The following is a 13,224-nucleotide window of genomic DNA, read 5'->3' on the forward strand; positions in this document are numbered from 1 at the left end:
ATTGTCTCATTATGGCAGCCTCTGATTTGTCAGATATAGGCTGGAGAACAAGTGCTGCTGAAGGCAGCCCAGATATTCCAGAGTGTGACAGCTGACAGCTTTTCTGAGAGGAAGCAGAGAGGATTCTTTCCAAACTTAGTTATGGAAAGTATAGAGGTTGTTACAGGACATCTAATTGTCGCAAAATAGCATTGAATCACATAAATGTTGGTTTAATTTATATAAAATGGAGGGATAAACAAAAAATAGATCTGTTAGTAAGCCCAAGAGAATTTTAGAGAAATGAGTGAAGGCAACAGAAGTTAATTGTTCTGTTGCCCACTTCTCTGTGGGGGAGACTTGGATTTTCTTTGAGGCAAAGCACAGAAGGATTTCTGGGGCTTTTGAATACTGAAACCCAAAAAAATTCTACCAAAAAAAAAATCTACAAAAAAAAAAAAGCGCCTCAAAACCTACCTCAGAAATGGTTCTTTGATGGAAATGGAAAAAAGAGCAATGAGCAATAAAGGTTGTGCTTTATAGGACAATTTTCCACAAGAGCTCTTGAAAAAAGAGCTCAAAGACAGAGCCAGCTAATAGAAAATAAGGATGCAAAGGAAATCTGTATTACTGTAGATGGAAGCAAAAAGGACTTCTTTGTTTTCACCCAATGCAACAAAACCTCTCTGTCTCAGGATTCAAAATAAGCCAATGTATGAAATCCTACTGTTGGTGAGAAGCATCCTAAGTATCCCCCCTCAGAACTGCCATGTGACTAAAAAGGAGGCATTTCACAAGTATCTGGCTGAAGCAGGACTACAATGCAGGCTTCAATACAACACAAAGCTTTAGAGCAGCTTTTAAAGCATCAACTAACTGAAAACAAAGATTAATCTAGAACCATAGGATGGCTTGGGTTGGAAAGGACCTTGGAGGTCATCTAGTTCCAAATCTCTGCCATGGGCACAGTCAACTTTCAGGAACATCAGATTCCTCAAAGCCCTTTCCAACCTGGACTTGAAACATGAAAGTATATGAAAAAGAATGGATACACTAAAAATGAAGTAGATCATAAGAGAGCTACAGAGTCTAGAATAGTTCTATATCTTTCTTTTATAACCCCTTTCTCAACAAATAAAATATGGCAGATCTAATCTGTCAAATGGCAGAATGGTGACTACAATGCCAATGGGAAAATGCTGGTGATGCTTGAGAGGTTAGGGAATAATAGAAGAGAAATAAGGCAAGTAAAGGAACTAATTAAAGAAAGATACTGAAGATTATGTTGAAATGCTAATAAAGAACCCTTGGGGTGAAGTAGAATTACTCTTACCTTTTCAGTACTGATTACACTTGGAACCAATCTTGTCTGAATATTTCTCTTAATAACCTTTGTTTAAAGCATAACGTACTAGAAAGTGTTTGGGAGATATTGTCAATGTAGCAAAGAAGAATGATATGTGGAAAAATCAGGGGCACCTTGCAGGCTAGAAAAGTAGAAAAGAAATGAAAGTTCATTACATGCATTTAATTGCTAATACATTTTTTAAATATAATTGGAGCCTCATCAGAATGACATGACACCAAAAGAGCCTGTGTGTTTTAAAGGAACATGAAATAACTAGAATTAACTAGTCCAATACCTGAGTGAACAGGGAATTGAAACCCTAGATCATACCTGGTGAGATATTGCCATGAGAAATATTGGAACTCTGGATAAATGTCATCTGTAGTCTTCTGTGCAGTCTTGGTCATCTGTATATACCAAAGATGAATTCAGATTGGGACTGAGGAAGAAAAAGTCTATGAAGAAAATTGAGAACCTCTCATGAGAGGAGAGAATTCACAGCAGAAGGAATGATTCCACTTTTCCATCAAAGTATCTCTTATTCCCTAGTCCCATTTGTCACTCACAACAGTCCCACTGGGCAGGGGAAAGCAGTGCAATTCCTTGTCTGGAAGGATGCATATGACTGATGGCTTGTATGTAATTAAAAAAAAAAATTGGCTGAAGTCTGACTAATTTTCCCTGCAGTGGAGGCTCTCCATTTTAAAAATATATATTTTTAAAAATTATAATTATTTTTATTTATTTTCTCTTTGTATTGGCTGCTTTTTTGGCAACATTTAAAAACCCATAATTATCTTTGAGATTTAGTTGTTCTTTTGTACTTGATTGAAATACTGCAATGGATCAGAAGTTCTTAAAAGCAGGACTGAAGGACAGAAATGGGCTACATAATTGCATGAACCCCGTTTCCTCAGGGAACAAGTGTAAAAACAGGGGTGGCACAAGAATAAACATGGACAGACTGCTGATAAAATTAAAAAGTCAGGACAGGCATGAGCAGGTCTCTATCAATCAGATAATTAAACTTTCAACTGGTATATTAGATACTAAGAGTATAACTACTTTTAAGATTGTAATCAGGTTATGATATGGATTACATGACATGATTGCCTTCAGGAATTCCTCTCTTGGACTGTCAGAAACAAGGGTGTACTAATATGATGACTCTATCCTAGTGAGCCCAAGATAACATTTTTAAAATTTGCAAAAGGACCTGCAGATCAGTTTGAGATAATTTAATTTCCAGAAAACACATTTACTCTGATCAGCAATCATACTTGTTGATCATTGTCACTGAAAATCTGTTTTGCCAAGTATCAAGCAGAATCTGTAACTATAGGTTGCTCTGTTTTAGTTTCTCTGCAGAAAGGTTGGGTGCTGGACTGCAGTGGTGCAGAACCTTGACAACACAGAGAAAAGTAATGGCAACTTGCCCAGAACTCAAATGCTGCACCTGATTTCCATATAAATGTACATTGAATTGTATAAAATATTACATCAGAAGTATTTTTATGTATTTTATTTATTTATTTATTTGGCACTACAAATGTAGGCAGCATTTTACAGAGCAATCCAAAATTGCAGTGAAGGTGACAAAAAAGAAAAGCTGTACAAAAGCATAATGTTGACCACACAGAAAGTTGTAGACTTAAATGATTTTCAGTTTACTGTGCTGATATAAAAAGAGTCTGAATTCCTGATGCACAAAGTTAGATTTTTTAAATCAACTAGTTAACAACACAATTTGCTTCTGCCAGATAAAGCTAGGACCTATCAGCCATGTCATAAACTACAATCAAGTCTCTGAGCTTCCTTTTCAGCTCAGGCTGGAGCAGCAATTTGATTGGAGCAGGACTGGAGAATGGTGCTTGGTGGCACTGTAAACTTTTGTACATTGGCTGCGGTGTCAGCGTAAGAACAGTATAGGGCTTCCAACAGAGTTGGTAGAAAATGGGAAAATTTTTGGCCAGGGAGATTTCCTGGAAATGCATTTTCAGCAGAATGCAGTAGCTCTGTGGTGTGTGGTGACTTTATAAATTTGATGAATTTATAAACTGGTCTGAACTTTTCATTTTGCTTCTGGCATTACTGTCAGTCCCCATTAAGAAATGCAGCTTTATTTGACATAAACTTTGATTAGACTTTGATAGAGACTTTGATTAATAGCACTGTATGGAGAAGCCAGAACAAACCTCCCAGGGGCTGAAGAAAAAATTGTCAATGCAGTAAACAGGAATGAGAAGCTAATCTATAATTTAAGCAATGTTTTAATTAATACACTATAAACAATGAAATCTGTGGCAAATCCAGGGAGTAATCTTGTTTATCTGCTCATCTAGGTGTGGTTAGAACACCATACCTTTGAATAGGAAAGTAGTACCTGTATGATAACTGATGGGAGTCTCTTTCCAATCAGATGGTCAGCAGGATTTTTTGCTTGCTGGAGTTTACTCATTTTAAGATTGGAAGCCTTTCTAAAATCAAATGGCATAGTGGGAAAACTGAAGTGAGTAAGAGTGCCAAGGGATGACTGCTAGTCTGTGGGCAGGACCCCAAGATGAGGTGGCACATAAAGGGATGGCCCTGACCTTCCTTACCTACCCTTATGCCGTGTCCTCCCTTGCCTCCCCAGGGCTGGCATTCCCCATTGTGTGACATCCCCCTGTCCCAGGGAGTTTGGCTGTGCTTAAAGCAAAGGCAGGAGAAACAGACTCCCGTGAGGAAAAGAGGAAGGAATTACTTATTTCAAGGCACATCAGTCAGTCTTCTAGAGAGGAGATTTTTCTTCAAACTTACAGGAATCACCAGAGTGGAAAAGGTGGAGGTAATAGGGGCATTAGCACAGCTCCAGTTTAGTCCACTGTCAAACTGAAGTTGTTTGTCTTCTTGAGAAATTAGCGCCTAGAAATCATCAGCTTTCCCACATGCAAATTCACTCCTTCCATTCATATGTGACCTGGCTGCTGGTTGTAGACAGAATAAGAACGAACATTGCCTCTAAATGTGCCAGTTTTGATGAAATCTTAAAGAACAATAAAAATTTTAGATAATAATTTCGCTATTGTTTTACTATTACTCAGATATCTCTGAATGAGGATGCAGAAGAAAGATGACACTCTATAAGGACTGTTGATGGCCTCCCACACAAGCCTTGCTCTTCTGCAGGGTCATGATACAGGGGTACACAATCCTTGCTGGAAGCTTACACTGCAGTTTTTAAATTCATGCTTGGGGAGCCCAGGCAAGTGCTAAAGGATTCCTGTGGTGCATCCTCTGGGATTTTAAAGTGGTCCTTGCTGCAGTGCATGGGACATTGAGAAGGAAGGTTTCACAGATATTGCACAATATTTTTCGTGATCCCCATAAAGATGCACATAGAGGTCTGCATGTATTGTTTACCTTGATTAGCAGGGCTTAGTTACTGAAATAAGAAATAGTCTGAACCAAGTCAACACCCATTACAAAACTTGGAATCTTCAATAATGCTGATAGCATTCTCCTGTTGGGAATGGTGCTATTTTGTTGCATTTGGAATTGAAAATATGCAATTTCATAAATAAAAATACTTAAAAGTTTCTCTTGCAGTAATTAATGGATTAATATTAGGAGTACCCTGTGTACAGACCATTTGTTTCCCATGCCAAATCTGTGGTTTGTGAAAGCCATATATTTTTAAGAACATGGACCAGCGATGTCACTTAACAATTCTCATAATAACTTTGTCATCTGGGACAGAGAACTTAAAGAACAACAATAAAAACAAGTACCATTCCCTAAACAAAGAAAATCAATCAAACACCCTGTTTATTGATCCATGCTGGAAATCTCTCTCACAGGCTCAGTGAGTGGACAGCCAGCTGAAGCAGATACCTTATGGCTAGGCTTTTTAGAACACCCCTTTGGAGCATGATACCACTGAGAGAAATTATGCTCTTCTTATGCAGCCTCACAGCTAAACCACCATCCTATGGTGCAATGCATTATCCTTATAATTTCTCTAAGAAAGGAGAGAAAACAGAGAAAGCATTTTCACAGCTGGCAAGATGCTAAAACATATTTGCTTTCATCATGAGAGTATAATGGTATTACTGTTAAAGAAAATACTACAACCTTGTTTAATTTTCTTCTTTTTTTTTTTTTTTTTTTTTTTTTTTTTTTTTTAATGGATCCTTTTCCCTGTGGAAGTTGGAAGAAAATGGGGGAAGAGAGCATAAGTAAATACCTTCAATCTTCTCAGCTGAAATCCATAATTATAGTTTTATTACTTTCTGGTTTCTGATACATAGGTTTCACAGAGTTGATTGCAGGCTGTAGAAGCCATTTTTGCCTTTTAAATTGAGGCATTTCAGGTCTTCTCTAATTAACAACCACTTGCAGAATGTATCACAGGCTTAGTACCTACTCACCAGGCTCATTTCTCAGAGACAGATCTGTTATTGCACTAAAATGAGGATGAGAGGCATTCTGTATTAATAGTTTATGAAGATAGCTAAATTACAGCTGACTATACAGTATTCCTCTCCTAAGTCTCACTCTGGACTTGCTTTTTCTGGGGAGACAAACCTTGAAATGATAATACCTTCTCCTCAATGATAATAGTTTGAATTTGTTGGTGTGGGGACTTATCGTTTTGAGAAATAGCTGTAGGAAATGCTTAGTCAAACTTCCTTGTACAGAGCACCAACCAATTAAAATAGAATCTTTGGTTTTCTTTTCCCATTAAGACGGCAGAGTTTCAGATCTAACAAAACAAAACTACAGGAAGAAGGACAGCTCTTTAGTACATGACAGTTCAGAGCTCTGTAAAGGTAAAACCTCTGATTTATCCACAGGAAACGGCCCAGGATCATGATCTTCACACAGTTACCCATGGTGTGCCCAGTCCTTTTTTACCCAATCAGACTCACTGCATGTTACTCCTAATAAGCTAACCAGATCCAACATTTTCTTGGAGCAAGGTGCTGTCACATTTTCTTCTTGTACAGTGGTAAGCACAGGAGCTGTTCCTTAAAAGCAAATGACAAAAATTCTGCATTTCCTTCCTCCCTCTTTCCCACTGGTTCTCCCCTCCTCCCTTTACTCCTCACTGTCTCATGACATTTTTGTCACCTTCTGGATCCCAAGTTCTCATTCACTTCATTCCCTTGCTAAAAAATTCTGTCCAGGTGCAGCCATAAGGCAAAACAATGGCACAATACAAAAGGACAGCTGTCAGGTAGTCAAAAGCAGCATGAAAAAAGCATAGTGAATGAGATAAGCTAATATCTGTATCATTGACTGACAAAGCCATATAGCAGGACATATGGATGCATTTACCATTTCAAAGAAGTAACCACACTTGCTGAAAGCATCAACTTTAGAAGGAAACCCAGAGTGTGAAGGAATAAGGACTGCTCGAGAGATGATTTGTATTATTTCAGATAACCACGGCCAAGGACTGATGGGCATAAACATTGGCATTTTCTTCACAGAATTGCTGTTATCTCCCGTGCCGTCTCCTGTTTTGCATAATGCCATATGAACCTCATTACTGCAGTTTGCAGGGTTTTGAACATTCACAGAAAAAAGCACAGGGAGAAGAGTAATAGTTTGATTGATGCAATTTTCACATTGGCCCAGTGGATAATCAGAAGAGCCCTTCTATTACAAGGACATGCAGAAAGCAAAACATTATAAATCCTACCCACAACCCAGTGCCATTAAGAAAGGCTAAAAAAAACCCTAATAACACAGGCTTTCTTGAGAGAGTTTTTTGTTAACAGCTAAATAGCAGCTAGCAGGCAAGATCTGCTCTTATGCCAGGACCACACGGCACACAGCAGTCTGAACGAAGGATAAATATGTATGTGTGGAAATTGCATCTTCCAAAAATTATAAAAAAATAAATAGATTAAATGAACCCCTACCTTGGAGAGCCTGAAGTGTACGAGTCTGTACAACAATACAGAGTTGCAGGACCAGCTGTGGTGCACTTTCCAGAAAGGTGGCCAGCAAATGCAGCATACTCACATCTGCATACTCATACACCATTTTCCAATAAAACCGCCATCTGTCATTTTCTCCACTCTGTCGACTCCGAATACCCAAGTACATCGTGTGAAAATACCTGGAAATGAAAGAGAGTGGTTATAGAAGCACAGAATGATATTTTACAGGGTATACTTCTGCTTGCAAATAACATTCCATTCAACGTACTTCAAAATAGTGAATATTTATTTTAAAAGATTGTTGTATTTCAATTTATAATAGTTCATGTGATAAGAGTAAACTAAACTGAAGACAAGACTAGCCCTTATAAGGCCATTAGAAAAACGTACCATTGTCTTATTTGTTAAATAGCATTTCTTTCAGGGGGCCAGTTTTCTAATTTGAAATATACAGGTGATATCTTGATTATATGGCCTTACTCAGAGGTTTTGCAAATAATGAGAGGAACAAAACTGACTCTTTAATGAGAACCTGCAAAGAACTAATCTCCTTCTGCCTGGCTCTGTTAGGACTTGCACGACCACCCCCACTGCAAGTGAGGTGGTCTTAGCCTGTAGTTCTGCTATGGCTGAGCCTATTGTCCACCCATCTAATGCACTGAATATTTCAGATACTGCCAAGTATATAGTGATTGTTTTCCTCAGCACTTGATTATTTTAGTTGGAGAGAAGATGTAGCTGTGAGTTCCTATTTTAGGAGGCGTGGAGATGTGGCTGTGGGTTCCCTTGGAGATCAGAAATGACTCACTAGGGTAGCTCCCATGCAGCAGTAGCAGTAAGAAGCAGCAGGAGCCAGGAACCCAACAGGCTGCTGCTGCTCCCCGTAGTAACCAGCAGATAAAGGGAGCAAAGCCTGCCAGCTCTCGTGGCCTGTGCATTCAGCAAGAAAAACACCTGGCAACCAGCACATTAAGTAGATTTTGGTGGGTGCAGGAGTAATGAGTGGTTTTAGGAAGCAAGGGATGTCTTCTGAAGGCTAGTACCCAGATGTTGTGATGCCTGTGGTGACCCTTGCAGAGCTTGCAGCAGCCTCCCATGACACACCTGAGTCACAGCACAATGATCACGCTGGGTGGCCTTTAATCCACCCTGTTATTCTGATCTGATCTCAGTTATTCTGTGTCAGAAAAGCTCCCACATTGTTCCTACAATTTCAGTTCCAAACTAATTAAGGCTGGCTGAAAAAAACCCTCAGTCTCTCTTAATGAAAAATTTTGAAGACTAATGTATTGTCTTGCATCAGGGTGCCTTGTGTCCTACAGTAGTAGCCTGGTGGGTTGCTAACTGATGTGGATCTTTGTTTCTCTTTTTCTTGAGGTATCTTTCATATCCTGTTCCTGACAGCATTTTCTTATGATATTTTCAATATGTTTTCACAGCAATTTTTAAAGTGAGATCCTATTTTATAATTAGAAAAGGTTTAGTAAATTTTAACCACTTTCACTATGAATTGTTTTAATTAGTTAAGATTAAGTATTTCAGTATTTCTTCTTCCCACAAGTTCTTATCTGAAACCCTTTCCATAACTGGTGGAGCATGGTGAATTGTGAAATCTCTTTTTACAAAGGTTGCATGCAACCTTTAATCTCTACTCTGCTCAGCTGTAACTCTGGAGGTGTCTTATGCTGATGAGAAGACTTTTGGCTTCTAACTGGCAAAGATCCCAAGACTTGGTTGCCCCCTTGAAGAATGACCCAATGCACCCTTGTACCCAATGCACACTTTACTCCAGAGCAGCAGTTTTTATTCAGAAATATTCACCAGACAAAACCAGGGAGTACTACAGAGAAACAGCTGAGAGGACAGATCTGAGCCTGCAGCATTTCTCTTGACAATGCACATCACAGCAATATAAAAAGAAAACACATTAAACTCACATTTAAATTAAAATCACACCAGGTGGCTTTGAATTTTATCAAAGTCCCGTGTGGGAGTGAAGCAGCAATGAACTGCTCAGAGATTGAGACCACAGAGGTACAGTAAACAAGACACCAACTGTAACTCTCATGCAAAACACTGAGCAGGTCTAGGTGGGTCAGAGTGTTATGGGATAACTGGGGCTCTCTGGTGTCTTCGGGGTTAGGTAAAGTGAAATGGCCTGCTGCCCAGATCTGAAAGCCACTGAGCTGGAAAGGCATCTTTCGCTGCACAGTTCTGTTAATGGGGTCCATTGGACCCGCAGGTTCTCAGTCACGATCCATTTAATTGTTCCTAGACCTCTCACTAAAGTCTTGCAGCACAACAGGGACAGGTAAGGCTCGAATTTCCTTCTGCAGTTTGTTGTTTGGGTGGGGTTTGTTTGTCCTGTCTAACATGTCCTCCCAACGGGCACACCTTGGAGCATTGCACATTGTGGGAGCAGACAGCATCTTCAGCATAATTCTTTTAAGATATCACTAACCATTGCTATAAATTCCCAAAGGAGCTGTGGCTGTTGAAAATTGTGCCAGGAGGCTCTAGCTCTGCCAGTGGAGCCATCTGCAACTTCAGTTCCACAGCATTTGTACAAAAAATACTTTTCCTATTACAAAAATGACATACTGTGGCAGGTGAGGACCCCTAGGGTTCTTTACCTGCTCTGCAGAGTGGTTGAGCATGGCAAATATGTTGTGATTAATGAACCCATATGGAAATATTTCCTCTCCCATTGCACTTTATTGTGAAACACTGGCAGTGAGTTATTGGGGACTGGGGAGTCATTGCTCTTTGTCTACTTAGGTCTCTGCAATTTAAACACAAGACATAGAGGAGGAAGATACTTTCTGTTTTACACACGGGGGGCCAAATTTCAGCCTAGGGCGATATTTTTTTTTTTTGTCTCCTTTCAATTTTGGCCAAATTAATTGCAGGCTGAAATGAACATTTACACACATAATTACTGTCACTGATTTTTAGGCACAATCAGGTGATTAGACAGCTAAACATTCTGATTTGCATCCACAATTAATTGCACCAGCAATTGATGCTAGGTGTGCAAATTAGCAGTTATTAAAATAAAAAGATGGTCTCATAAAATGATTCATATATCAAAGACACTTTTTTTCTGTGAAATGTAGAAGAAAAAAATGGGAGAAAGTGCTTTGTTGTAGTGGCTTCCAAATATAGCTTAACACTGCAGTAATGACACATTCCATTTTATATATATATGCATTATGTAATTCCACTTCAGACACCCTCACTGGAGGCCTATTGTCAACAAACGCCATACAGACACAGTCACAGGTAGTTCCTGATTTAAAGGGATTTTATATTTTGGTGTTCTGGTATTGTTTTGGTGGAACTTCACATTTGTGAGTCCAGGTTGTGACTCCTATATACAGTTATTCCAGAAACATATAGGAAAAAGTGGTATAGAGTCCTGCATTGCAAAATGTCTTAGGTAAATTGATGTCAATGAACCTGAAAGAGCAGATGTGAATGTTATTATTTTGGTTGTGATTGCATTAAGTCAACTACAGTCTTCTGCTGGTGCTTTACAAATATTCAAAAACTGCCTATCTGTGTTCCCAAAGAGCATTTAATTGATATGAAAAGAGATGAAAAAGAGTGAAGAATTGAGAGTTAAAGCACCTGACAGGGAAAGAACAAGTAGCAGAAGTGGGAAGTGTGGTAACAATACTGCCATCTAGAAAAGTAACTACTATGTCTAATAAATCAAGCTTGTCTTAAAGTTTCTTATTTCACTAGAGGAGTAAAACCAAATAAAACCCCACCACTTCAAAAATGACCCTACAACTTCATAGCACTCTTGTTTGTAGAGAAAAAGTTAGACAAACTGACTTTCTTAGAGATTTTGCAGTTAGAAAATTATGAAATCTCTCCTGTGAAGTCAGACTGACAGGGAAGTTCAGCCTGGGGACGAAAAGGCTCCAGGGAGATCTTATTGTGGTCTTCCACTACCTGAAGGAGGCTGATGGTTATGGCTTCAAACTAAAAGAGGGTAGGTTTAAATTAGATACAAGGAAGAAATTATTCATCGTAAGGGTGGTGAGACACTGGAAAAAGTTGCCCAGGGAAGCTGTCAGTGCCCCATCCATGAAAACATTCAAGGACAGACTGGATGGGGCTTTTAACAACCTGGCCTAGTGGAAGGTGTCCCTGCACATGGCAGGGAATTGGAACTGGATGATCTTTAAGGTCCCTTCCAACCCAAATCATTCTTTCAGTCTGTGATTCTATGAAAAGTACTATGAAAAATACAATATCAAAACCTTTTGATTTTAAAATTACTCTTTTACTCTCTCCCTTTTCTTTCTTTTTTTTTTTTTTTTAATGAAGACAGACCACTGCTTGGGTTGTCAATGCTGATGTAAAGAAGTTTATATTCAGAATTAATACAATGGAGTCAGACGCACTATATCACTGATAATCAGATGGCAACATATATATTGTCATTTGACTCTTTATGTCTTAACCTTTGAAGGAAGTAGAGAATTTTTAAGCATTTAATTGTTTTAATTTATTACAGTGCATCACACAGCACAGTATACAGACCGTCGATAAAGCATAACTCTGAAGGATGTGAATCTGAGACAAGACCACAAGTTGTATTCTTTTTTCCATTATATTAATGAGAGAAGCCAATAAAGTAAAAAAACAAACAGAAAACCAGGCTACTCCTTGTGCTGTCCACAACAGGTGTCCAAGATGCAAGACAAATAGAAATAAAAGATTGCCTATATTTGCATTTGGGAAAAAAAATGTATTTGGGTCCTAGGGAAAGAGATATTCATTCTAATAAGACAATGGCTCCCCAGTATTTCCAAAATCAAGAGCTCTCATTTTGCTCCAGGTTCACATACCAATCTTGAGGATGGTCAGCATAGACTGAGATACCTACATTTGAAATAATTCTGCTAACAATTCACTTACATGATTAAAGCATATCCACTTGTGCATTTAATTGAGATGAGGTAGTGTAATTATACGATAATACCAAATATTTATAGGAGTGCTTTTCATATTTAAAGTGCTGTACAGCCACTGCTTTATTAACTAGGATGAATGAAAATAATCTTTCAGAGTTTGTTCCTCAGGAGTTGGCAGCTGACCAACCTAATACCTTTCTGCAGGAGGAAGGCATCACTTTCAGCCAGCATACAAAAATCCAGCTGATATTTCGGAAGCCCATGATTGGGAGGATGTGCCTTTATCTTGTGTGAAGAAAATTCTAACTCCTTTCTCCCTTATTCTTAGGAACTTCTCCCCAGGCCTTGCTCCAGTACAAGGCAGGCAAGGAGGCCCCCATAATACCTAGCAAACAGGAGACAATTCCTCAGAGTGTTATTCTGGAAGAGTGTTTAGGTGCCACTGACCTCTGTGCTAAAGATTTCCAACCTGCCTACAATTCATGTACTCTTTTATAAAAGACCTTTGGTGAATATCCTGGTATCATTGAAACTGAAGGTGCTTTTGGCAGTGATTTAACAGAGATTGAGTTTTACCCCAGATTACAGATTACTTCATAGTATTTGAGTATCATTTATGCCCATTTCTTCTAAGAAATTATTTCAGAAGCTGCTCCATTATGCTTCACATGCACCAGTCTTTTTCAGAGAGATAGCTGAGGCTTATTGTAACTGGAAAAGAGAAACCAAACCCTTATTACTGATGGACATGTTCTACCCAAGTATGTGGGACTTGATTGTTCTTGCTGCACATATTTTGGCTCAGCCAATATCTTCCAGTCTTCTGAGCTCTTCTGGGATTCTCACTCTAAAGTTTGCTTTAACCTCCTTTCTTCCAGTCCCACAACTTTTGCAAATCTTTAGCTACAAATTTAGATTTTTGAGATTTGGAAAAGTTATGCTCATCTGCTGCTCATTTAGACAGTGTGCACAACAAGTACGTGCATATGCAAGTGAAGAGCCATATGTGAGTCCAGTCTGACTATGGCTCTGAGCACTT

General features: G+C 38.8%; 1 protein-coding gene across 1 annotated transcript in view; it reads right to left on the bottom strand.

Moving 5' to 3' along the window:
• Positions 1 to 13,224, bottom strand: part of XKR4 (XK related 4) — a 218,896-nt gene that overhangs the window by 71,703 nt on the left and 133,969 nt on the right. The window contains exon 2 of the mRNA XM_066181244.1: positions 7,237 to 7,436. Within this exon, the coding sequence (XP_066037341.1) occupies positions 7,237 to 7,436 (200 nt within the window). The remainder of the gene's footprint in view (positions 1 to 7,236; positions 7,437 to 13,224) is intronic.

The sequence above is a fragment of the Chamaea fasciata genome, unplaced genomic scaffold (genome assembly GCF_029207755.1).
Source record: "Chamaea fasciata isolate MVZ Bird 193981 ecotype frontalis unplaced genomic scaffold, bChaFas1.0.hap1 SCAF_1, whole genome shotgun sequence".
NCBI lineage: Eukaryota > Metazoa > Chordata > Aves > Passeriformes > Sylviidae > Chamaea > Chamaea fasciata.